This window comes from Microplitis mediator, chromosome 4 (assembly GCF_029852145.1).
Source record: "Microplitis mediator isolate UGA2020A chromosome 4, iyMicMedi2.1, whole genome shotgun sequence".
Taxonomy (NCBI): Eukaryota; Metazoa; Arthropoda; class Insecta; order Hymenoptera; family Braconidae; genus Microplitis; species Microplitis mediator.
This window is the reverse complement of record NC_079972.1, coordinates 13,767,248-13,791,567: the sequence shown is the minus strand read 5'-3', so window position 1 is coordinate 13,791,567 and position 24,320 is coordinate 13,767,248. Positions and strand designations below refer to the sequence as shown.

The window sequence follows — 24,320 nt, the reverse complement described above, 5'->3', positions numbered from 1 at the left end:
AGTAATATGATAATGATCATGACGGGTATAAAACCGAAGAGGAATTCAGCTGTAGTGGTGGCCGAGTTGTCATAAAGTGGATTTACTATCGGGTTCGTAAAGTTTATGAGGAGCAGCGGCGGAACCTGATGGGGAAGAATAAAAAAAAGAGGAACTGGTATAGATATATATGGCGCATACGTAGGAGTAGGTTTCTGAGCCCGGGGAAAGTGAGAGCTGGTGGATAATGCTGAAGAAAGGGCTCTTGGAAAAAGCCACGAAGGTGAGTTCGGAGAACGGGAATTATTTATACGAGAATCGAAGAGGAGTAGGCCGTGTAGTGCAAGAGAGAGAAGAGTTTTTAGCGGCTGGAGAGGGAGAGAACTCCGACCGAGCCTTGATTTCCATAAATCAATAGGCAAGGTACATCGCTGGGTTCTTTTGGCTTAGAGTCGTTACCGCCAGCGCCGCTTCGCATATGCACCTTGATGAATCGCCTACCTCATATGCATTTTTCTTACAAATTGCGAGCGTTGTTTCGCAATCGTATCGAACTATTTCATCGCCAGCTGTAAAAATCCCTCTGATGAATACGATTTTATTAAAACTCGGAATTACTAATTCAATCCCGAGAATCAATAAAAATATTTTCTTGAGCTCAGAGGCACGAGGCAAGGCGGGGTATCAATTTAAGTAGAATTGTTTGAAAAGACAGGAAAAGAAAGGTAGTGCAGGAAAGTAGGGGTTTGTTCTTACAGTACGGCGACTCGGTGGTTATTTGGATGAGCAAAAAATAATGGAATAGAATGGAATGGAGTAGAATGTAATGGAAGGTAAAAGACGGGCGAGTTATGAGGGTGTGTAAGTGAGTGCACATGAGCTGGTGGATCAGAGGGAGGAAAAGGAGCTGGCCGATCAATACGGGAAGGACTAGTGGTGCCAGACCAAGGCGAGTCCAAGCTAACCTCCATTATGTATACTCAGCTAGCTCGTACTTGTCTACCTTCACATCCACATCCACATCTATTCGACTCATATCATCCCAGCCCCATTCCTCAGCAGCTGGTGGTGTTGGTGTGCCTGGTGCGCACTACTCACCAACAGCGACAGCAACAGCAACACACTATCATAGACACCACTTACAACCCCTCTGGCACTGACTCACTACTGTCTAGTACTCTACCTCGGAACGGAATTCCGCTTCCCGCCTCGACCTGATTTCCCCAGTGATCGTCACTGCAATGCAAATGTCTTGTGCGATAGCTCATAGTTAAAAAAAACTCGGCTTCCAAATGACAAAATCGATCTCACGAATTCATTAGTTTGTAAAAAGTAGCGGCAACCTGGGAAGTAAAGTTGATAAATTTGAATTAAAGGAACAGTAATCTGAGATTTGCTGAAGACGAAAAGTTCGTCAGCGAGCACACACGAAATTGGTCGGCATTGCACGTGCGATAGTGTGCTCAAAGAAGCAAAATGCACGACCACCGGGGGCCAGACATGCAACCATCAGCAACAAGTGAGACTTTAGTACACGAGAGCAGGCCCTACTCATATACTTATGGTCCGCTTGCTTACTATATTTATTTATTTTAAAAATACCATATTACACTGCTATATAACTCTATAACCATCTGCAAGCATCACTTTTAATCATAGCTACTTAGACTAAATTTTTATTAAAAAGTATTATATCTGGATAAAAGCTTTCATACTCTTAATCAGTAAGTGCACAGTCCATCAACCTCCACGATAATGGTCTAGCGGCTTACGATAATCTTGCCGTTGATGATCAGGTGATCCCAGTCATGGCACATTACGACTGTAACATCATGACGTTTTGAGGTTCTTATCGATACCAGCACGCACCAAGTCACCGCTGCATCAGTCGAACGGCAGGTGAATAGAAGCTGCCTGCACGCACCTTCATAACAGCCGTACAAATGCATTCAACAATGTGTCCAATTCTGATGTTTGTGCAACGTCCTACGATACACATCCTACGTCTTCTACCTGTTATACAATAACAATAATAATAATAATAATGATGATGATGATGAAGCCTCGACTGCTTGTTCTCTTGGCTGGCTCCTCAATCTACCTCGAAGGAATGGTCGCGTGCCATCATCATCGGTCGCACGATCGCCTCGACAATCGTCGGGTGCGATAAGTCCTCCTGAGTCTTGACAACATGCAATGCAGTTGTAAGCTTAAGTAAATTAACGAATTGACTGCCAAGTGTCTTACTTATTTACCTCCAATCATCATTTTTAATTAAACGTTTCACTGAGGAAATTAAGCTACGGAAGAAAAATTTCAAACGGCCATACTAGAGGGTGGATAAAAAAAGCTCACGATCCTTCGACAAATCAGATTAAAATCGCCCAGCGAAGGGAGAGAATATCGTGATAGGGGATTCCACCCCTCGGTTGATCTGACGCAACCCCGAGCTTAAACTCCCCCCTAACCGTGGGAGCCAATGAAAGCCCAGCATCCTCGCGCATGCGATTTCCCGCGCATCTACGATTCCATTTTGCGTGACCATTTAATAATCCCATCCCTAATAAATTTCGCTCGTATTAAATTATACGAGTTTTATTAATTAAATATATTTGAGATCCCTCATTTCCGGCCGCAGAATTTGCATATCTGCTCCTTGAGAATTTAAACAATCATTCGGAAATGAGTTATCGAAACGTAATCGGTATTTCAGAATGACATTTGGCAAAAAAAGTATTTAATAGGGCAGTAAAAAAACAAATAAAATAAAATAGTTAAAAAGATAAATAAATGCTTGTGGTAAATGTTTATTTTTTTTAATTTTGGTATCTAATAGTACCAGGTACGAAATCCACTGAGGGTTATAATAAAAGAAACAATATATATTTGGGGGCAGTGTAGCAGCGGATAAGCGATTTTAGTATAAACTTGGCAATAAACTAAAACCAATAGAGTTCGAAGGTTGTTAAAACTAGACTAGACCGGATATTTAAAAGCTCAGCCCAAGTTTACCCAATTCGATAGAGTAATCCCGTCGTGCAAGAGAGATAACAGACTAAGACTAGCCATGTGAGCCGTACATGTGTGTTAACAATTGTTACTCATGCCCATATGATAAACAGCAGTGATGATGTGTGTGCGTTAGCATCACACATGGCAACCAGACTATCAGCAAAACCGATAAATGAGAAAACTTTCATGAAAATAGTTTTCATGACTATAAAATTGCATGACTGTTGCTCGATGATGATAGTGCCGATGACTCCAATCCGATGCGTCGACATGTTTGTAAACGAATAAACAAACAATCCGATAGGAAACACAATTTTCTGATAACGAATTCGCAAATTCACTTACGAGTACTCACTTTAAATGGGAAATTGATAAAACAGACAGACATATATCCACTATGATAAATCATTTATCAAACGATTCAGCTTTATAACGTGTCAACGACATTGTATTTTTGCATGACAGTCCTTCGTGTATCATGAACATTTTTCTTCCCGGCTCTCGATACACTAGATAAAGATAAAGATCGATATCAACGGGCATCCATATGCCGTGACCCCAGCGAATTTCCTACAGGTTTTACAAGTATCTTTTTATTTATATAGGCCTATTCTTTACTTATATTTTTTAGCTTCTTGCTAGTCTGTATTATACCTCTTTTTACTTCCTGCCGCAAAGTATGAGATAAACTCATCTGCAAATGAGGATAATGCTCAGAGCAATCAATCCCGTCTTGGAAAAAATGAATCCGCGGGTTTAGATTTTTAAATAAATGATATTTTTTGTTTCAGGCACTCAATGGTTTCTTGTTGATATTAACTTGTGACGGGGAAGTGTTTTTTGCAACGCACAGCATAGAAAATTACCTCGGATTCCATCAAGTGAGTAAACTTTACATTGCACCGTATAAATTCATAAATATATGGGTAGATAAGTTATGCTGATATGCATGTGTGGATATGATATGATGGCTGGTAAATGAGGAGACATCAGAGTATAAAGTAGTGAAAAGCGTTCTCGGATTTAACTCGCGTGACGCAAGTGTTGTTGGGTATAGGAAGGCATATATCGGCTCTGGAAACGATTGTTCGACTTGTCGGCGACGACCGAGGGTGTGTCCAATTGGATTCTAGGTAAACCTGCTGTTGACATCCTATGTGCTGTTATATTCCCACACACTTTTTCCTACCCTTTGTCTCTCTTCCCCTGGAGAGAAACTCGCCCGTCTTTGCTTCAGTTCCATTTCTCCAAATAACCTTTTGCGGCAAAAACCTGAACCAGTTCACTGTCTTCCTCTCTATCTGCTATATATATTTAATAGTATATTTGTTCTCTTGTCTATGCTAAAATTTTTTACACTTGGTCTTTGTTCACACCCAACAACGTCAAGTCACGGCATGTTTGTCAAGTTTACTGCACGTGTCGCGTTTACACGCGCGTCAACCTGTGCCAGGATGTTCCTCAAACGATATTACTGCGAGCGAGTCTTTCTCGTGCTCGGAGCATTTTCCGAGTTTAATCAAAGAGTGATATGGAGTCAGTGGCTTTCGTAAATTCACCTACACCAAATAACGATAATAATATATTAATAAATAATATTTATTTTAAACGAATCAATTACAAAAAAAAATATGCGCATGTAGAAAATTTAAAAAACTATAGGTGCAATTTTTCTAAATATTTTTTTTTTTTTATAATTGCACACCTCGAAGAGGTAGTGCTCTACTGTCACCAAATTTTAAAATTGAGTTTCGGTCAACTTCAATCATCATCACTATTTTACATAGCACTTAATTAAAAAAAAAAAAAGTACCAATAGCAAAAAGAAACTCCATTGAATAATTGTGACATAGTTATAAGTTTTTTTATTTAGACTGTTATTAAAAAAAAGATAATTGAAAAAAATTTTACTTGGACGTCAGTTGGTCTGTACGTATGTGAGCACGATATCTCTTGAAAGAGTTGATGAATAACTTTGATTTTTTTTTATTAGCTTCGGATTTTAATTCTTAGGTACCCTTTCGAATATCACTATTTTAAACCGTCACGTTCATTAATAATTAAATAAAAACTCAAAACTGATGGTTTTAACTAATAACAAATTCGCCATTTTTTCTCCACAAATAGATATATAGAGTTTTCAGTTCATTTGAATTCCACGCTTCGCAAGCGCTATTTCTTTTTTTTTGTTTTTTTTTTTTTTTTTAAATAAGTTAACTATTATTTTTTTAGTAAACAAATCGCCGGTAACGTACCGTTAAAAAATATTTCGTGTCGATTAAACAGATACATTTTTTTCAACTTATTTAAAAAAAGCATTCAGATAAAAAATTAATAAAAGTACAATGATTACATATCCATAATATTACATGAGCGTTCGAGGTGTGCACTTTTAGATTTTCCAAATTTTTTTATCTTTTTGAAAAAATCAAAAAATTATAAGACGTCGGCTAACTTCAGTATGATATTTTTTATATTCCTTTGGCAAATTCTCGAGTACTTGAAGTGATGGTAATTTTTTTGCAGATGCCTATGAGGCAGAAATAATTTGTGTAATGTAATACACAGAAGCTTGGTCATAGTTGATTTTAATTTAAATAGATACTAAGGATAATGACAGCAAAAGACCCAGTTAAATCCATTCATCGTATAATTCACCCCGCGGGTGTCATTTTATACCGTCAACGTCATTTCAACTTCTCATATCTACCTCAATAAATATCCACCTCAACAGAAAAAAACCTTATAATAATAATAATAATAATACTGACGTATAAACGTATCACTATACTTCGAAAGGAAAAAAAAGAAATATTACGATTAAATTTTGAATTATTATTTTTTTCTTGATATTAAAAACCCACCCCTACTAATTTACATTACCACCCTATTATTTTATTATGCCCTCTATTTCCACATTAGCATTTTTCGAGTTCAAAAATAGGCCAGACGATAATACGTGGAGATAAAACTCTGATAAGTACTTTTTACGACAACGTTAAAAAAAAATTAACAAGAATCCATTTTTTAATTTATTATATTAAATTTCATTTACGGACACATTTTTTTTATCGGCTAGATGTTTTTAAAATTATTTTTATCAGCGTTAGTGTATATTAATATGGGATAATAAAGACAACCGAACCCTTGACTCCAGAAATACTCTCAAGTATTTTCTCATTCTCATACCTCGATAACTTTATTTTTCATCTCTCTTGGGTTTAAAACCGTAGTCATAACTCATTGGCGTAATTGAGAGCTCAACCTCATGCTCTTGTATATACACTGCAGTGCAAGCTCTCATACAATATATATCCCCCACAATATATCTATATATTATAAATATAAATAAATATATAACCGCGGCGCTGCTCTATATTAATGAGCCCGTAGGATTAATTATTATCACGTGGCTGATTTGTTTCAATTTGTACTGGTCCTTTGATCCCATACCGATACGTGTTTTCATTTCACAGAACCCTCAGCAAATTTATTTAACCCATTGATGAAGCATTACCAGCTTTATTATTTTTATTTATTATTTACTCACGTTTAAATTTTACCAAATTTTTTTTTTGTCAAAAAAACGAATTTTTTTATTTTTCAAAAACATTTCAGCATACGCGCATCCTCGGCAAGGACTTGCGTACTCATGACAGTGACTTATCGTCTTAACGTTGTTTTTCCAGTTTTATTACCTCGGTCTTTCATCGCGTGACGATGATACACGCGGGATCGATCGACTCCGGGATAAATTATCGAATTATTCTGCTTGAATCTACACACACACACACAGCAAAAAAAACCGCACACGGACACTCTCTCTTGAATCTCCCAGTAATCAAGAGCCCGTAATTCTTGTAATATTATTTCCCCATCACCATATTTTGTTAGTATTGTTAATTTTTAAAAGCATACATCATTTAATGTCCATTGTCATTTAAATAATTTATGTTTATATTTATATAAATTAAAATTATAAAATATAAATTAACCCGCGCGGTGGAAATGGAGCACCGCGTAAATCATTAGAGTGAGATAAAAAATATTAAGGAATAAAAGATTAAGTATCGGGTATGGGGTACAGTCGAGAAGAAGGAGAGTCAAAAAAATAAGGATGAAAAAAAAATAATACTGTGGTCATGCCGGCGGGGGTGCAAGCAAGCGTCTCCACTAAATAATTACAAGCTCTTAATTAACGACGAGAGCTGATCGTAAAGCCATCCACGGCTCGGCCGCTTCGTCCCGCCGTCAGACTCCATGTTTTCAGATTATTTAAACCGGCAATGGGGTAAAGCACACATATGCCCTTGTATATATTTATATATGATTTTAAAACCTGCCTATAAATGACTCCCCCCTCCCCCTCTTACTTTCCAAGTCAGAACGGATTTAAGACGCGAGTTGATAAGTTTGTCGTGTACACGAAATATTATTGATATAAACTTACATGCGGCCATTGATCATTCATCTCGAGTATTAAATAAACATAAAAATATATGTTTTATGTAATATATCAAGTATTTCAGCGAAAGCATGATTGATGAAGGTTTTCTAATCACGATAAACTCGACAATTATTTAAATACGCGAGTTATTGTTATGATGAAAGACCCGAGAAAGGAAATAAAATCAGCGGTTAATTTTTGTTGGCTGGATTGAATGCCGGAGTGCAGGACCTGTGGATAAGCTTAAATGTTTCAAGTCAGGGGGCACGTGACCACGCAATTATATGCTCGTCAAGCCGGCCCTCGGGCACTCGGTATTAGCCACACATCAGCCTCCTCAATCGCTGCCCGGTAATTAAAATATAATTTGCGATTACCCGGGTCTAATGAGAGCGATCATTCAAATTTCACTCTACGCTGTTATTTTTTTAAAAATACACACGTCCGTCATCGCAAACTCGCTACATTGTTGCAGACATGCAAATTTCCAGCGAGTCATAATAAAAAATTATTTGAATTTTTGAAAAACCGCGGGCTGTGATGAAAGATCGGCGCATTCTTCGGGTCGATTACCACTGGAACTCGTGTATTGAGTTTAATTAAAATTAGAGCAAACAAATAATGCAGGACTACATCAGAACCCGCACAGCGGGAGCTCCCACATCCTCAAGGCGAGTGACCGAACCGTCATGAATTCATGGGACCACTCGGACCACTCTGATACCCCGGCTCACTACCCACTGGCCCTACACCAGTACAGCGGATGCTTCTGGCTGTGTGCTGCTGTTATAGTGTGTAACATCGAAAACTCAACAAAACGAGTAGAGGAGAGAAAATAAACCAGCAAAGAGGCAGAATAAAAAATTTAAAAAAATTTGAGAAGCTGGGAGGAGTAAGAGCTAAAAAAAGCCTGGCAACCTGAATCAACCACCGTCTCAGCTGCCTACCGGTAACCCAGAAGATAACTTCCCTCACAATACCTTCAATTATTTATCGACGCATGAATCTTTTGTGAAGGATTTAATACGGCCGGTAGTAGTCGTAAAGTCGGCGTTGCTTTTAGTCGACACCTCGCTAAATATTTCACCAATCCCCACATTACTTTCGAATACATGAATATCAAATGATTTTAATATATATTTCTCGAACGAGACTTCTTATATGTTTGCTTATCCATTAATTATTTCATTTTTCACTCCAATCTTAAATATTACCGATCACTAAAACACGACACAAAATTTTTTTAATTAATTATTTATTCAATAAATTAACATTTTTCTCGCTCATTATTTATTTTTTACTCTTTAAAAAATTACAGGGCAAAATGGGCCGTCTGAAAAAAAAGTTTAAGAAAATTTACTCAATTTTTTAAAACCTTTCTGGCCCATCTTCTGTCTGTCTACAAAATAAACTCTAATTAACTTATACCTAATCAACACCTGTCTCAATAATTAAAAAAAAATAGACAGTAAATATATTGGCATTACCCAACTCTAGTATCAGTTATCAGCAGTCATAACATTATAATAATGTCCGTGATAGCCTGCACAAACTAGAGACGTCGTTCAATAATACAAACATAATGTGAATGTTCGAGTTGATATGTAGATATATCTGGTCAGTGCCTATAGACGTAACTTAAAATAAACATATATGGCATACCTGAGCTGACTGGTGATAATAATCACAAATATTGCATCACATAGCCAACTTAATCCGAGTTATAAATTATTACACACTCTCTTACCCCGAGATTATTTATTAAATATATATTTTTTTCGGGCTGATTATATAGTCAGCTTGTCACTGCTGACCATGAATAATAATAAATCTCGATAAAGAGCTTCCGAGGTCCTTTCCAGTGGTATCAGGAGCACGAGGATCACGACTTTCGTGTTCGACTCTCCTCATACTCCTTATTCCCCTTTACTTTATTTTACTTTAACTTTATTTATTTTATTTAAACATATCTGTCTATATATGTATGTATATACTGTATACTATACTACATACTATTTTTGCTTTTTTTCCACCACGGAATTCGCTATATTGATCGCTACAATGTTCAAAGGCTATTTATTACTCAGCTTGTACACTTCCGTAAACAGTAATCTTTGACTAAACATTCCCGAGCTTATGACTTGTGATATTTATTTTATTCATCCTCGGATTTTTTAAGCTGCCAGACAGTCCAGGGAAATTACATGTAAACTACTTATGACTTGTGACAACAACGGATAATATATTTAATACAACCCTATAGTCAAGTCATGTCACAACAATAATCATGTCGCAAACTTTGTAAACTGTTGTTAGTAATTTACTTACTATTTGTCCGTCTATAAGATAATTTTACTGGTTCTTAAATTCTTTTTATTGCTCAAACTTGTACGAATAATGTCTATCATTAATTTAACTTACAAGAATTGATTTAAAAAATTTTTTATGCGGAAAAAAAAATCAAAAGGATTTTCTAGCAGAGCGTGGTTTCGATCCACGGACCTCTGGGTTATGGGCCCAGCACGCTTCCACTGCGCCACTCTGCTCTAGTTGAGGGTTGAAATTTTATAGCCGTACTTGAGCTTCAGATCAATTCTGCTGGAATTCATCCCTTAATGATTTTATTTGCTAACTATTTATTTTATTTTATTAAAGAAAAAAATTTTAATCCATAAGATACGAATCTAATACCCGGTCACTTTTCGGTGGAATGAAATTAAACCACTCAATATAAGTCGGTAAATTAAATGAAAATTTTAAAATATATATAACGAGCTATAATTATAACGATTGTTAAGAAATTTAATGAACCGAAATTTAAACTAACGAACGAAATGTTAAAGTAAAAAATAGCAGACGGAGCGCGATTTCGAAAATAGTCAATTTAAATTTTGAATAAATTACAAAATACTCGGGTACGTCATATCTTAATATATTTAGATGTACATATAATTATTTATCAATGATAATTTTTTTTCTATAAAAATTATAAAAACTCATTAATCAATTAAAGTGAGCGACTAATGATACCGATCGGGTTCAGGATTTTTTACCTTAATTTTGAATTTTATTTGTTTATTTAACGCCAATCGGCTATACACTAAATCAAAAAGAAAAAATAACAATCCATATAAAAAGTATATTATTCAATGATTAATATTGCAGAAATAACTTCTTGATACTGACTGAGAATGAGGCAATTTTATTCCCAAAAAAGTCGATGTCCGCCAATCACAATTGACTAGCCTTGCTATTCTATTAAATGACCCATGAACTACGTAATTTTTATTTGATTTGACGGTGTAGAGTCGAGATATTCTAAGACCAGGTCTAGGGTTAACAAACCCAAACATATCAAGTGTCTCTGACGAATCTATCAGACTGTTAATCTACAAATCATAGAAACTTTTATATTTTTTATATAAATATTATAAAAAATATATTTACGTTAATTAACGTCGGTCATTTATAAGAAAATAAGTCTAAGTTTTCATAATATAAATTACAAATATTAAAAATATAATTTAGCAGAGCGTGGTTTCGATCCACGGACCTCTGGGTTATGGGCCCAGCACGCTTCCACTGCGCCACTCTGCTCTAGTTTAGGGTGGAAATTTTATGGCCGTACTTGAGCTTCAGATCAATTCTGCTGGAATTCATCCCTTAATTATTTTATTTGCTAACTATTTATTTTATTTTATTAAAGAAAAAAATTTTAATCCATAAGATACGAATCTAATACCCGGTCACTTTTCGGTGGAATGAAATTAAACCACTCAATATAAGTCGGTAAATTAAATGAAAATTTTAAAATATATATAACGACATATAATTATAACGATTGTTAAGAAATTCAATGAACCGAAATTTAAACTAACGAACGAATGTCAAAGTAAAAAATAGCAGACTAAGCGCGATTTCGAAAATAGTCAATTTAAATTTATAGTAAATTACAAAATACTCGGGTACGTCATATCTTAATATATTTAGATATACATATAATTATTTATCAATGATAATTTTTTTTCTATAAAAATTATAAAAACCTATTAATCAATTAAAGTGAGCGACTAATGATACCGATCGGGTTTAGGATTTTTTACCTTAATTTTGAATTTTATTTATTTATTTAACGCCAATCGGCTGTACACTAATGAAATATACTATGATAAAAAGATATATAAATATAAATAAATCAAAAAGAAAAAATAACAATCCACATAACAATTATATTATTTGATGATTAATATTGCAGATGTAACTTCTTGATATTGACTGAGAATGAGGCAATTTTATTCCCAAAAAAGTCGATGTCCGCCAATTGCGATTGACTAGCCTTGCTATTCTATTAAGTGACCCATGAACTACGTAATTTTTATTTGATTTGACGGTGTAGAGTAGTCGAGATATTCTGAGACCAGATCTAGGGTTAACAAACCCAAACATATCAAGTGTCTCTGACGAATCTATCAGACTGTTAATCTACAAATCTTATAAACTTTTATATTTTTTACATAAATATTATAAAAAATATATTTACGTTAATTAACGTCGGTCATTTATAAGAAAATAAGTCCAAGTTTTAAAAATATAAATTACAAATATTAAAAATATAATTTAGCAGAGCGTGGTTTCGATCCACGGACCTCTGGGTTATGGGCCCAGCACGCTTCCACTGCGCCACTCTGCTCTTGATGTCTTTTGTCTTTTTAAAACCATTCATAACTTTTCATATATCTACATCTTTCAAATTCCCACATACAATTAGTAAATAAAATAAATAAATAAATAATTTATGTTTCAGTCTGACATAGTCCATCAAAGTGTCTACGAACTAGTCCACAGCGAAGACCGGGAAGAGCTACAACGTCAACTAATGTGGAATTCTTTTTTACCATCCGAAAGCTCAAACTTACCCCTTCACGATGCACTCTCGATCCAGCATAGCCATCTGCTGGAACGGAGCTTTACCGTCCGCTTCCGTTGTCTTCTAGACAACACTTCCGGCTTCTTGGTAAATTCTTAATACTTGAAAACTCACATTTAAAACCGTAATTTAAACTCTTTACAATCCGTCTTAATGACTATCGCAAAAACGCGAACCGCTAAAACATTAATTAATATTTTTCACGAGCAAATAAATTAAAAACATTTCATTTCCAAAGTAATTACTTTTTTCCTGTCTCTCCCAGCCATTGCACCCTCCAGCTAAATATCACCAGCAAGACTAAAAGAAATTAAATTTCCGAGCGTGTAAGAGAACTCGGATACTTAAATTTGTTATTTAAAAATTTAAAAACAATAATTTATAAAAAAAAATTAAAACTTACACACGAAAAATATTTTCATTCATTCATTCATCAGATTCTCTCTAAAAATCGAATCAAAGTCACGCGAGTTCCCAAGTTAAGAATAAAATTTTTTTTTTCGACTCAGTTCTGCTAAAACCGAAGCATCTCGTGCTTAGTAATCGAGTGTATCGAGTTAAAAATAAATTTACATACTTATTTTTATAAGCTTTCGTAAAAACGGAATACAATATGATATATATTATAGGGTGGTCGTTAAAAATTAAATTTTCTCAGGCGCCCCATAAAAAGCTTCTTTTTAGTAAAAAAATACGTGGGAAATTTGGTTTTTTCTTTTTAAGTAAAAAGAACACGTGCCGCAAGACGGTCAAAGTTTATTTTTCGATACAATCGCGGTTTTTTTTAAATATCTCATGAAATATGCAGATTAAAAGAAAAAATCATAGGAACAATTTTGTAGGAAATTAAATTCTTGACAAAAAAGGTCATGTTCATTTTTTGTATAAAATGTGTATTTATGAAGATATTTTAAAAAAACTTTTTTAGATCTTATCAATTGAGCATTTTTATGAGAAGTTTTTTCAGAGTATCTTCGTAAATACACATTTTATTCAAAAAATGAATATGACCTTTTTTGTCAGGAATTGAATTCCCTACAAAATTGTTCCTACGACTTTTCCTTCAATCTGCATATTTCATGAGATATTTAAAAAAAACCGCGATTGTATCGAAAAATGAACTTTGATCGTCCTGCGGCACGTGTCCTTTTTCCTTAAAAAGAAAAAACCAAATTCCCCATGTATGTTTTTACTAAAAAGAAGCTTTTTATGGGGCGCCTGAGAAAATTTAATTTTTAACTACCACCCTATTATATAAATGAAGCTATCAATCAATTACGAATTAATGATTCCGTAAAAGAAAAAAATATAGACGTTTCGAAAAATGAATTTAAGTTTAGTATATCGAGTTAATGAATTTGATTAATGATTCAATAGCTAAACAGAGATATAAAAGAGAGCAGGCGAGTAATTGCTCTGATGGGAAATTCTAAATTAACTGAAAGAGGGATCTCGTATCTGGTATATTTATACCAGTATAGATTTCTCATTCTCTTTTCTCTTCATTAATATCGTCCATGACTCGGTGATATCACTCGATTGGGAAGTCCCTTGATAATTGAGTTAAGCTGCTGGATAAATCGATCGATACCTTAAATAATTATTCGATATGAGAAGCAATTGCGGTTTTAATTAAGCTGAGAGTAAAGTAAAATTGCTCGTAATAACAAAACACTAATTACCGCTCGACAATGGAAATAAGAAATTCAGCAAATGGATCCAACGCTGAACACAAGTCCGAAAACCGGATACTGGGTCTGTTTGTTCGCTCGCTCGTATTGTGCTGAGCAAAAACTGCCGCTTTGACGTTTATGAAAATGAAACTGTAATCGTTAAAATTTTTTATCACAAGCAAGTCGCGGTTAGACTTTATTTAAAAACCCCGCGAAATTTAAAAATGTTTGTTACTGTGCGTAGATTTTTGAGTAATTTAATAAAATAATATTTTAATTGCAGAGATTAGACATTAGGGGGAGAGTGAAAGTACTGCATGGTCAAAATAGAAAGACGGAAGAGCCTCCGCTGGCGCTGTTTGCTCTCTGTACCCCTTTTGGACCTCCTTCGTTGCTCGAAGTACCGCAGAAAGAAGTTATGTTCAAGAGCAAACACAAACTGGACTTTGCGCTGGTGTCGATGGACCAACGGGGAAAGATGTTGCTGGGTTACTCAGACGCAGAGCTAACGAATCTTGGCGGCTATGATTTAGTTCACTACGATGATCTCGCATACGTCGCAAGTGCTCATCAAGAACGTGAGTACTTCAAACTCATTGTTATAAATATTTTTAAATTATACAAATTACTTATAATTATTATTTGTTACTTTCAGTTTTGAAAACCGGCGCCTCGGGCATGATAGCCTATAGGTATCAAATGAAAGACGGCGGCTGGCAATGGCTGCAGACAAGTTCCCGACTAGTTTACAAAAATTCAAAGCCGGACTTTGTCATCAGTACTCACCGCCCTTTGATGTAAGTTTGAAAAAAAATAAAAGATTTGAATTATTTATAATTTATTTCCGTTTACTGAATAAATTTGCATTGACCTATTTGCTGTTGTATCATGACAGGGAGGAAGAAGGTCGCGATCTACTGGGGAAACGTACGATGGACTTCAAAGTGAGTTATCTAGACGCAGGCCTGACCAATAGTTATTTCTCAGACAACGACAGTCTGACAGGGCCATCAATGACGCCAACGTTGCCAGCCCAACCGACACCTCAGCGAGTGAATCGTCGTTACAAGACTCAACTTCGTGACTTCCTGTCGACGTGTCGGAGTAAGAGAACCAAGTTGGCCAATCAATCCTCGGGTTCGCCACCTACGACACCCACAGTCGCATCGGTCGACTATTTAACAGCGGACACAAGTGCTGCTGCGGCAGTTGCCGTGGCGTACAGCAACCTCAATACCATGTATCCGACTCCGTACGCTCCGGCAGCAGTCGCAGCAACCACGGATCCATCTCTGACGACGTACATCGGTCACACGGGAAACTATCACCAGACTCTGTATCCAGCGACGGCTCTGGACAATCGTTACCTCACCGCGACAGAGAATTTGTTCCAGTATCGTCCTTTGGGGTCTTACTATCCCGACTATCACACAACGACGGCCTACAACGGGTTCATCGATGTCTCGCTGCCCACGTACGACACTCACCAGCTGGCGAGCAGTAAAACAGAGGAACGCTTGTACTGCCAGCAGCTAGAGTCTCCCAAATACAGTTACGTGGACACGCGGCATCCCAACAGCGTGAGCGGCTCGCCTTATGCACCGAGTCCTGTCACAGCGACTCCGTTGCATCAAAACCCAGACATCAGTGTCGTTAGAGCCGGCAGCAGACACTCCTTAGAAGGTGCGTCCTCGAGTAATTCAGCCGGCAGTTCACCAGTGACAGCTGCCAATGGGGTTCGCACGCCCAAAATGGAAGACGTTAAGCCTGACGTCTACGGCAGTGAAGCTCCAAGACAAACAGTTCTCATGTGGGGTCCGCCACCAAGGTCTCCGCCGAAAAACAATGGAAGCTATAGTCCACCCACGCCTCACTCGACCCACTCGTCACACTCGAATACGAACCCCGGGAATGTCGGCAATGATCCACTCAAATCACTGGCCGAAATGAACTCAATAAACGGCGACTGCAAGTGGAAACAGACCTCGCCCAACGGGGGCCAGCAGCAAGCTCCGAGTCCACCGAGAGGAAAAAATCACCAGCAGCACCAGCAGCAGCAGCAGCAACAGCAACAACAACAGCAACAAAATCAGTATCCTGTAACTAGTCACTACGGCACATCCGGTGGATACTCGCATCACCAAGGACACGCTCATGGGGAGACGGGCGCCGAGGTATGGCAAGGAGTGCAACATCACCATCACTACCAGTACTATCCCTACCACCATCACCACCCCGCACCACCAAGGCACACGCCCCAGTGAGTGTCACCGCTGCCTCACCAGTTTATTTTTTATTTTTATTTTCTCTTTTTATTTATCTTTCATTTTTTCTCGACAATAATTACTGATGTTTAGCAAACAAACCGCCAACTATATCATTTATTTTGTCTTACTGCGCCGTAATAGCTCTAGCAATAAAAAATAATGTTTTCCATTCGGTATCGTGTGTAATTTGGCGCGTTGATGTTTGCCAGTGCTTCGATTTTTCGATTCAGAGATACCGCCTGACACAGTTACCGACGTCCTGACTACAATTGTACCCATACAATAGCCACCGTTCGCTTCAGCAGACTTAGGACTTTCATATCAGACAAAAAAAAATTAATTCCGCACTCTATCGACTGTTTGCGTTCAATTACGTACAAAAAATTTTATTTTCGCTTACCCGCTGTCTCTTTCTCAACAACTCAGCTTATTAGATTTAAAAAAAACTTTACTGGTTAACAATTAAGCGAAAATTCTATAAAACTTTGAGGTTCACACGAAAAAATGTACTTTTGGTTGCAGCACGTCACCATCGTCAGCGGGAACGGGGACGGACTTAGCAGGCTCGGGCATGGACATGCCCCAGGAACACAGCAGCAGCAACAGCAACAACAACAACACCACCACCACCAACAACAACAACAGCAGCAACAACAACATCAACATCAACGCATTGTATCATCCGTCGCATCACGCAGCCTCATCGGTTGCCACAATAGTGCCAGCTGCCTCTCAGATACCAAACCGGACGCCGGGAGTCCTCTGCTGTCCATCTCTGAGGTGACCAACACCCTCCTCAACCAGTAGGAAGCCGAGCACCTCATACCTGATCCCCCTCGAGGATTGCAATAAAAAAAGTCATTCATTTGACTCGACATACGTCAGCGCGTGTCAGCAATTAACTCTGAAAACTCAATTTTAATTATAACATAAATATAAATATAAATATAAATAAATTCATTAATTTAATAATTTAATGTTAAATACTTTCGCTTGCCGACCAACCGGTTCGCGGTTTATTTTTTTTTGTATATTTTGAAATTTCGCGGTAATTTAATTTTGTAAAATAAAATTTATTTATGCCTCTATTTAAAAATTTATCTGCTGCACAAAAAATGAAGGATATTTATTGTTTTTAAAAGCAGTTTACTCTGTACAGAGGCTAGTTGAGTAGCGAGATTGTGAGATAGTTATAATTACAACTGATTTTAAGTAATGAAGTTATTTAAGTTAAGTAAAAATTAATTTAAAGTAACAAACGTACGAAATCTCAGTTTAAATTTAAAATAAAAAAAAACGTAAATGATTATTCTGTACAATATATTATGCTTGTATAATTTTTCTACAGAAAAAAAATACGTATTCTGTGATATGTGTGATTATTTAAACACAATAATCGTCAGAGACGTACATATATATATTGTAATATTTATTATTAGAGTGAAAGCAAATAATTATTAATTATTATTATTATTTTGTTAGGAAAATTACGTAAAAAAGCTGTATCGATTTTAGTTTCAATTCTCAATTAATATATTTAATTATTTAATTAAATTTGTGTAGCTTGCGGATTGTTGAATTTGTTTAATTATTTTTATTTAATTTTTTTTTCCATTTAAATTGTTTTGTTAGGGAAGGCATCAGTTGCCTGCATTGTTTCTGCTGAAAGTATCAAATGCCTACAATATTTATCGTAGATTATAAATGTTTACTGGTCAATTTCTTACTGCTCAGTTGCCTTCTAAATTTTTTTTCTACGGTTCTATTGCCTACGCAAATATAAAATATATAATTTAATTGCGGACAAAAATTATTGCAATGTTCTATTGCCTACGTAAAAATATTTCATGATGTTCAATTGATTACTATTTAATTGTGAACCCAAATCAAAGAAATATCTAATTAATGTCGATAAGCTCCTGATTTATTTGCTGAGAAAATCTTGTAGTTGTTGAGGAGAAATGATCGACGTTTAAGACCGATCACTTGAGAAAAAAAACACAGCTGATCGGTAAAATATCAGAATCACGGTAGTCTTCACAATCCCTATCAAAAAGCTCCCATAGATTCTCCTCAAATGGGTCAAAGACCGCATGGGATCCAATAGACGTATCGATTTCTATGCGGATTTTGATCCATTTGAGTGGATTCTATGGGAACTTTTTGATAGGGATAGTAACTGAAAAACTTGACAGAGTTTTCTATTAGAAATTAGTGACCTGATCAGGTCATTTCCTCCATCGACTATGAGATTCAACCCAGTATCTTATTATGGACCGGCGAGTTATACTTTTGTGAAGACTACCGCGGTTCTGATATTTTACAGATCAGCTGTATTTTTTTTCTCAAGTGATCGGTCTTGAACCTCGATCATTTCTCCTCAACAAGTACAAGATTTTCTCAGCAAATAAATCAGAAGCTTATCGACATTAATTAGATATTTCTTTGATTTGAGTTCACAATTAAATAGTAATCAATTGAACATCATGAAATATTTTTAAGCAGGCAATAGAACATTGCAATAATTTTTGCCCGCAATTAAATTATATATTTTATATTTGCGTAGGCAATAGAACCGTAGAAAAAAAATTTTAGTAGGCAACAGCAGTAAGAAATTGACCAGTAAACATTTATAATCTACGGAAAAATATCGTAGGCATTCGATTGTAGGCAACTGATGCCTTCCCGTTTTGTTAAATTATTTAATTGATTGATTGATTGGAACAACTCAGTCTTGCCAATACTAATTTTGTTTTTATTTGTTAATAAGTTTGTAATTTTTTGTACTTAATTAATTTATACACTATTTATGCAAATGTCTTTTTTTGTGTTCAATGCAGCTAGGTGAGCCTTCCATATCTATTATTATAATTATAATTATTAATTATTAATTATTGATAGTCCTCATTTGCAAAGCCAAAGGAATTATAATTTGGAGTAAAAATTTATGAAAAAAAAAATTTATTTGTAGAAAAATCGTCCATTACTAAAATTATAATATTTATAAATAATTATAAATTAAATGAGTACTGTAAGAAAAAGTTGACTTTGCAACTGAGTGCAATAAATTTTTATCATCGACCTTTTCGTTATCTTTCAAACTCTTCTAACAACTGCAATGTTGCATAAAAAATATAAATAAATAAATTAATTAATTAAAAAAAAAAAATAGTAATAAGAAATCAAGTCTAGTCCATGTATGATGCGAATTAGTAGTCGTATGCTCGTGAAAAAGTTTACGATTTTTATTTAAAATCAGACTTTAATAACAAGAGCATAAAATGTATATTAATTGTATATTTATATATTCAATTTAAAATTATTATTAATATTAACTGTAGGTGACATTTATCAGCAGAGAAAAAAAATTTGAATTAATTAGAGAAAAAAACAGCTGTCGGAATGAAAAAAATTACGACGCATCGAGATCTCAGTACTGTGTGAATTGTCTCGAAAAAAATTATATTTTTATTTCAATGCTAGTTATCATTACGTTTAAATGTACAATCCCTTCCAGCGATGCGGCATAAATTAAATGAAAATATTTAATTACTAATAAATAATTTAAAAAAAATATAAATAAATGCTTAGACGTGTCACTCGGTGACTAATGACATATCATTACTCTCGTAATTAAAATAAATTTTCCTATTTGACGTTAAAGTTTTACTTGTATTGATATTTAAATAAATAAAATGTATCATCATGCCAAACAATTTAAAAATAATAATTCGACGATTAAATTCTTATGTTTTAAATATCTGAGTAAGTAGAATATTTTAGCGCTAAAATTAAAACTACTTGAAAAAATAAATTTTAACAAAATGTATTAAATGTTTATATGAAATAAATTATAATATGATAGAAACAATAATTATTTTATAGTAATTCATTAATTTAAATAAAACTATTTAATAAAATAGATTATTAATTATAAACTAATTAAATGTTTATTATTTATTTACATTTATGATACAAAACAAACAACGCACTTAGAAAATATATTTTAAATATTTATTGGAAGTTTAGAGTTGAGAAACTTTTTTTTTATTCTGAAGTCAGCAGACGATTTACAATTTTCGGATTTTTTTTTTCAACAAATCAGTCACGAAAAAAAAAAAACTAAAAATATGCACATGTAGAAAATTTAAAAATCTATACATGCAATTTTTTTAAATAATTTTTTTTTATAATTTAACGTTTTAAAAAAAATCCAAAAACTATAAGACCTCGGCTGACTTCAGTATCAAACTTTTTGTTTGAACTCATGAAAATATTTAACCAAAGATTAAATCTTTGAACATTTATCAGCGAAGACTATTCTTATATATTAATCTGAGATATAAAATAGATTTTATATTTTAACAAATCACTAAACGCAACATTCAAATCACGGTAATTAAATTTTTTTCCTCTTGGCCACGACGACGTGGTTGCGAGATTTCAGAGGCGACTTTACTCGCTGGGAATGACGTTTAAGGATCTCGTCAAGAGACACACATGCCTCACACACGTCGCAGTCGTGGACCTCGAGTGTGCACAAGTTGTGCCTCCACTTGTTGTAAGGATCTTTGTAAGCGCACTCAGGGCTTACGTTGCTGTATTTCGTTACTTCCGGACCACCCCCGCACAGTTTTAAACTGCTCACGTAGTCCAGCACTGACTCAAAGTCAGATATACTACTTATTGAACAAGGTTTGTCTTTTAACACAGTCTTGACGTTTATTAAAAATAATTCGAAGTTAAGTTTTTCGTCAAGTACAATCTGTAAAAAAATTATTACAATTAAAGCTAAAATATAAATAAATTTTATAAACTTATTATTAATAAATAATTAAAATTACATTTTATTAAAAATTAATTAACCTGCTGTCAAATAAATTTTTGAATAATATTTGAATTGTACAAAAAATTTTACGATCCTGAAGTTAGCAGACAATTAAAATTTTCGATTTTTTTATTAACAATTTAATTAAAAAAAAAAAAAAAAATATGTACATGTAGAAAATTAAAAAAAGTAAAAGTGCAATTTCTTAGAATATTTTTTTTTTAAATTTATCATTTTAAAAAAAAATTATTAGAAGGCTGATTTCAATATCATAAAATTTTTATGATGTGCCGTCAACTGATCCCAATAATTTTATGATCCCTATAAATTGATCCCATCGACATTCGATTAAAAATAATATGATACTGAAGTTAGCAGACGTCTAATAATTTTTGGATTTTATTTTAGAGAGTAAATTATAAGAAAAAAAAAATTTGAAAAAATTGCTCCTGTAGTTTTTTAAATTCTCTACATGTGCATATTTTTATTTTTGTTTTTTTTCTGATTGATTTGTTAAAAAAAAATCCGGGAATTTTTAATTATCTGCTAACTTCAGGATCATAAAATAATACTGAAGTTAGCAGACGTCTGACAGTTTTTGAATTTCTTTAAAAACGATTAACTATAAAAAAAAATATTTTGAAAAATTGTACCTATAGTTTATTAAATTTTCTACATGTGTATATTTTTAGTTTTTTTTTTTGTAATTTATTTATTGAAAAAAAATCCGAAAATTTGTAACTGTCTGCTAACTTCAGGATCGTGATTAAAAATGATGAAGACGAAGCTTTTGGAGATGATGATAATGAAAGTTATGAAAATCTTAATGAAACTGATGAACTATAAGATCAGTTGTCAGTAGGACCAGTTGTCAGTTGGATCTAGTCTGTGATCTAGTCAGGGATCAGTTGTCATGGAACAAATTTTTCTTACCATAACATAAAAAATATCTTCCTAAAATATTAAGATAATAAAATAAAATTTAAATTACCTGTTTAATATAAAAGGGTTCAAAACCTCTTCCATGTAAATTAATCATAGAAATTTCACTGACAACAATTCGTTTTAATGGTTCCTCAGTACAATGGATAGCCCATGAGCGATTTGGCAGCATGGAAACAACATCTTCAGAGTAACAAATATGATTAAACAATCTGTTGATATGTAATTGCTCTAATTCATCATCCTCGTAATTAAACTCATGCTCGTCTGCGACAAAGCCGCCATTGCTCGTAGATGAATTTTTATCCACATTATTCTATTCAAAAATTCATTGTCACTATAAATAATTACGCGCAATAAATTAATTTATAATTTTTATGACAATTACTTACAGGTGTCTCGGGTACTTCATCAGCTTCAACTGACTCCCGTCTGTTCTCTGACATAACTCTGGGAAATCAATACAATAATTAAAATTCGTAAGATGTCCAGGCAATTATTATATTTTGATTAATTAATTAATTAAATAAATAAATGTATGAGTACCTGGATTGTAAAGTCGCAGACTTTTTTTTATTAACGAGCTTTGAACGAGCGGCTGATTTATTTCTTTTTATTTTATTACTCTTCGGCATCTTAACCAGATAAATTAATTTACTCAACAGCAGTATGTGTTAAATGTAAATATCAGTGATCGATGAGATGACGTCACTAAAATTAGCAAATATATTCATCATGTTTAAAAAAAAGTTGTTATTTGATGTATGTAATTGACAATCTAACACACAGACAACTGCTGCAGTAAACGAGTAAACTAAAAACTGAACAAAAGAAGTGAGAGGGGAAGTGGTGCAAGTGAGAGTAAGAGTTAATAAAAATGATTCCTCGAAAATCAGCTGAGTAAATTGAGGGCAGCATATTCGGATAACAATGTGGCGACATCACTTGTTGTTATCATTAAACTACTGGCCATTTTTCAGAGAGAAGACTTGATAAGTTGATTTTTAAAGAGAAAATAAAATATTATCGACAATAAACTGAAATTAGTTGACGTCTGGTAAATTTTGGATTTTTTACAAACGACGAAATTAAAAAAAAAATATTTCAGAAAATTGCACTAATAGTTTTTCTAATTTTCTACAGGTACATATTTTTGATTTTTTTTTTTTTATATTAAATTGTTGAAAAAAAAATCAGAAAATTTTTAGTTGTCTGCGAACTTCAGGTTCATTAAGATTCCTGTAAAATAAAATTAGATATAAGTGAAAAGCTAATACTTTTCATTACGATTTTATGATCGTAAAGTATTCCAACTTTTTAAATAGTAAAAAATTTTCTGCTGCATTAAATAATGCAGGTACAGCAAATATTTTGAATAGTAATACATGTAGTAAGCCTACGAAGTTCATACAATCAATAGACTCCGTGATTGATGCCTGTAATTGCTGTAGTCTTAACTTTGTAGTTGGAGGAAAAAAAACAATATCTTCTCAACATCCTGAAGTAATAGACTTAAAAACAATTTTTAAATTGGAGTGTCAATTAGAGCATCCAAAAACATCCAACGTTCAACAATAAGTTACTCAATAAGTATTGGCAGGGCGCGGAGAATAAGCTACAGAAGATGAATTACTCGGAGATCAAAAGAGTAATGCACAACGCTCTTAAGCTTGAAAAGCTGGTTTTATAAAAAAAATCCCGTGAAAGATATTGAGCTTCGGTACGGATATAAAATAATTACATGTACAACAATCGAATGTTAATAATCGACTTTTTAAATTATTTACAGTGCGCGGGAATGCTATAAAGAGTAATATCGAAACCTCGTGAACTTTGAGGCAATTCCAAAGTTCACAAAAGATAGCATTGTGGAGGATAAGCTGCAGAAGACGAATTATTCTAAGATCGGCAGAGTCATTCAGAACGCTCTAAAGGCCAATAATTCCGTAAACAATAAGCGTTCAAATTGTATTCATCTTGTTCCGCAACTAAGTATTAGCACGGTAAAACAATTTTGATAAATTAATTGACAAGCCATAAAAAAATTCAAGAATTAATGTGTTTGATAAACCAAACCTTCGATACGTTTTTAATTTAAAAAACGTGCCAACCGGCCATACCTCAAATAGAAAGATTTATTTATCATTTCAGTCAATTGGAAAATTTAATTTTTTCGGAGATTTCGTGAAGAAATCTACATATTCTATTGATTATTCTAATGTAATTCTTTAATTTCATTTGATTT

The 24,320-nt window shown here is 34.1% G+C and overlaps 2 protein-coding genes and 3 non-coding genes across 6 annotated transcripts in view; 1 reads left to right on the top strand and 4 right to left on the bottom strand.

The window, feature by feature from the left end:
* The window catches only part of LOC130666996 (circadian locomoter output cycles protein kaput-like), an 82,188-nt gene extending 62,085 nt beyond the window's left edge, over positions 1-20,103 (top strand). The window contains exons 4-9 of one of the 2 annotated variants that reach the window (XM_057468349.1): positions 3,783-3,872; positions 12,243-12,452; positions 14,322-14,616; positions 14,694-14,835; positions 14,934-16,212; positions 16,828-20,103. In XM_057468349.1, the coding sequence (XP_057324332.1) occupies positions 3,783-3,872; positions 12,243-12,452; positions 14,322-14,616; positions 14,694-14,835; positions 14,934-16,212; positions 16,828-17,112 (2,301 nt within the window). In that variant the 3' untranslated portion in view covers positions 17,113-20,103. Of the gene's footprint in view, positions 1-3,782; positions 3,873-12,242; positions 12,453-14,321; positions 14,617-14,693; positions 14,836-14,933; positions 16,299-16,827 lie in introns of both variants that reach the window. The other variant, XM_057468348.1, reaches the window with a different exon arrangement.
* On the bottom strand, positions 9,913-9,984 carry Trnam-cau (transfer RNA methionine (anticodon CAU)). Its single transcript has one exon. It is a non-coding gene; the product is annotated as a tRNA-Met (tRNA).
* On the bottom strand, positions 10,964-11,035 carry Trnam-cau (transfer RNA methionine (anticodon CAU)). The gene has a single exon. It is a non-coding gene; the product is annotated as a tRNA-Met (tRNA).
* On the bottom strand, positions 12,057-12,128 carry Trnam-cau (transfer RNA methionine (anticodon CAU)). Its single transcript has one exon. It is a non-coding gene; the product is annotated as a tRNA-Met (tRNA).
* A 174-nt stretch (positions 20,104-20,277) lies between the features above and the next one.
* On the bottom strand, positions 20,278-22,920 carry LOC130666994 (uncharacterized). Its single transcript, XM_057468346.1, has 4 exons — positions 22,622-22,920; positions 22,468-22,525; positions 22,125-22,391; positions 20,278-21,070 (listed from the first exon to the last, which is right to left on the bottom strand). The coding sequence occupies exons 1-4, from the start codon at positions 22,708-22,710 to the stop codon at positions 20,705-20,707; spliced, it is 780 nt and encodes a 259-aa protein (XP_057324329.1). The 5' UTR covers positions 22,711-22,920; the 3' UTR covers positions 20,278-20,704.
* Positions 22,921-24,320: the final 1,400 nt, after the last annotated feature.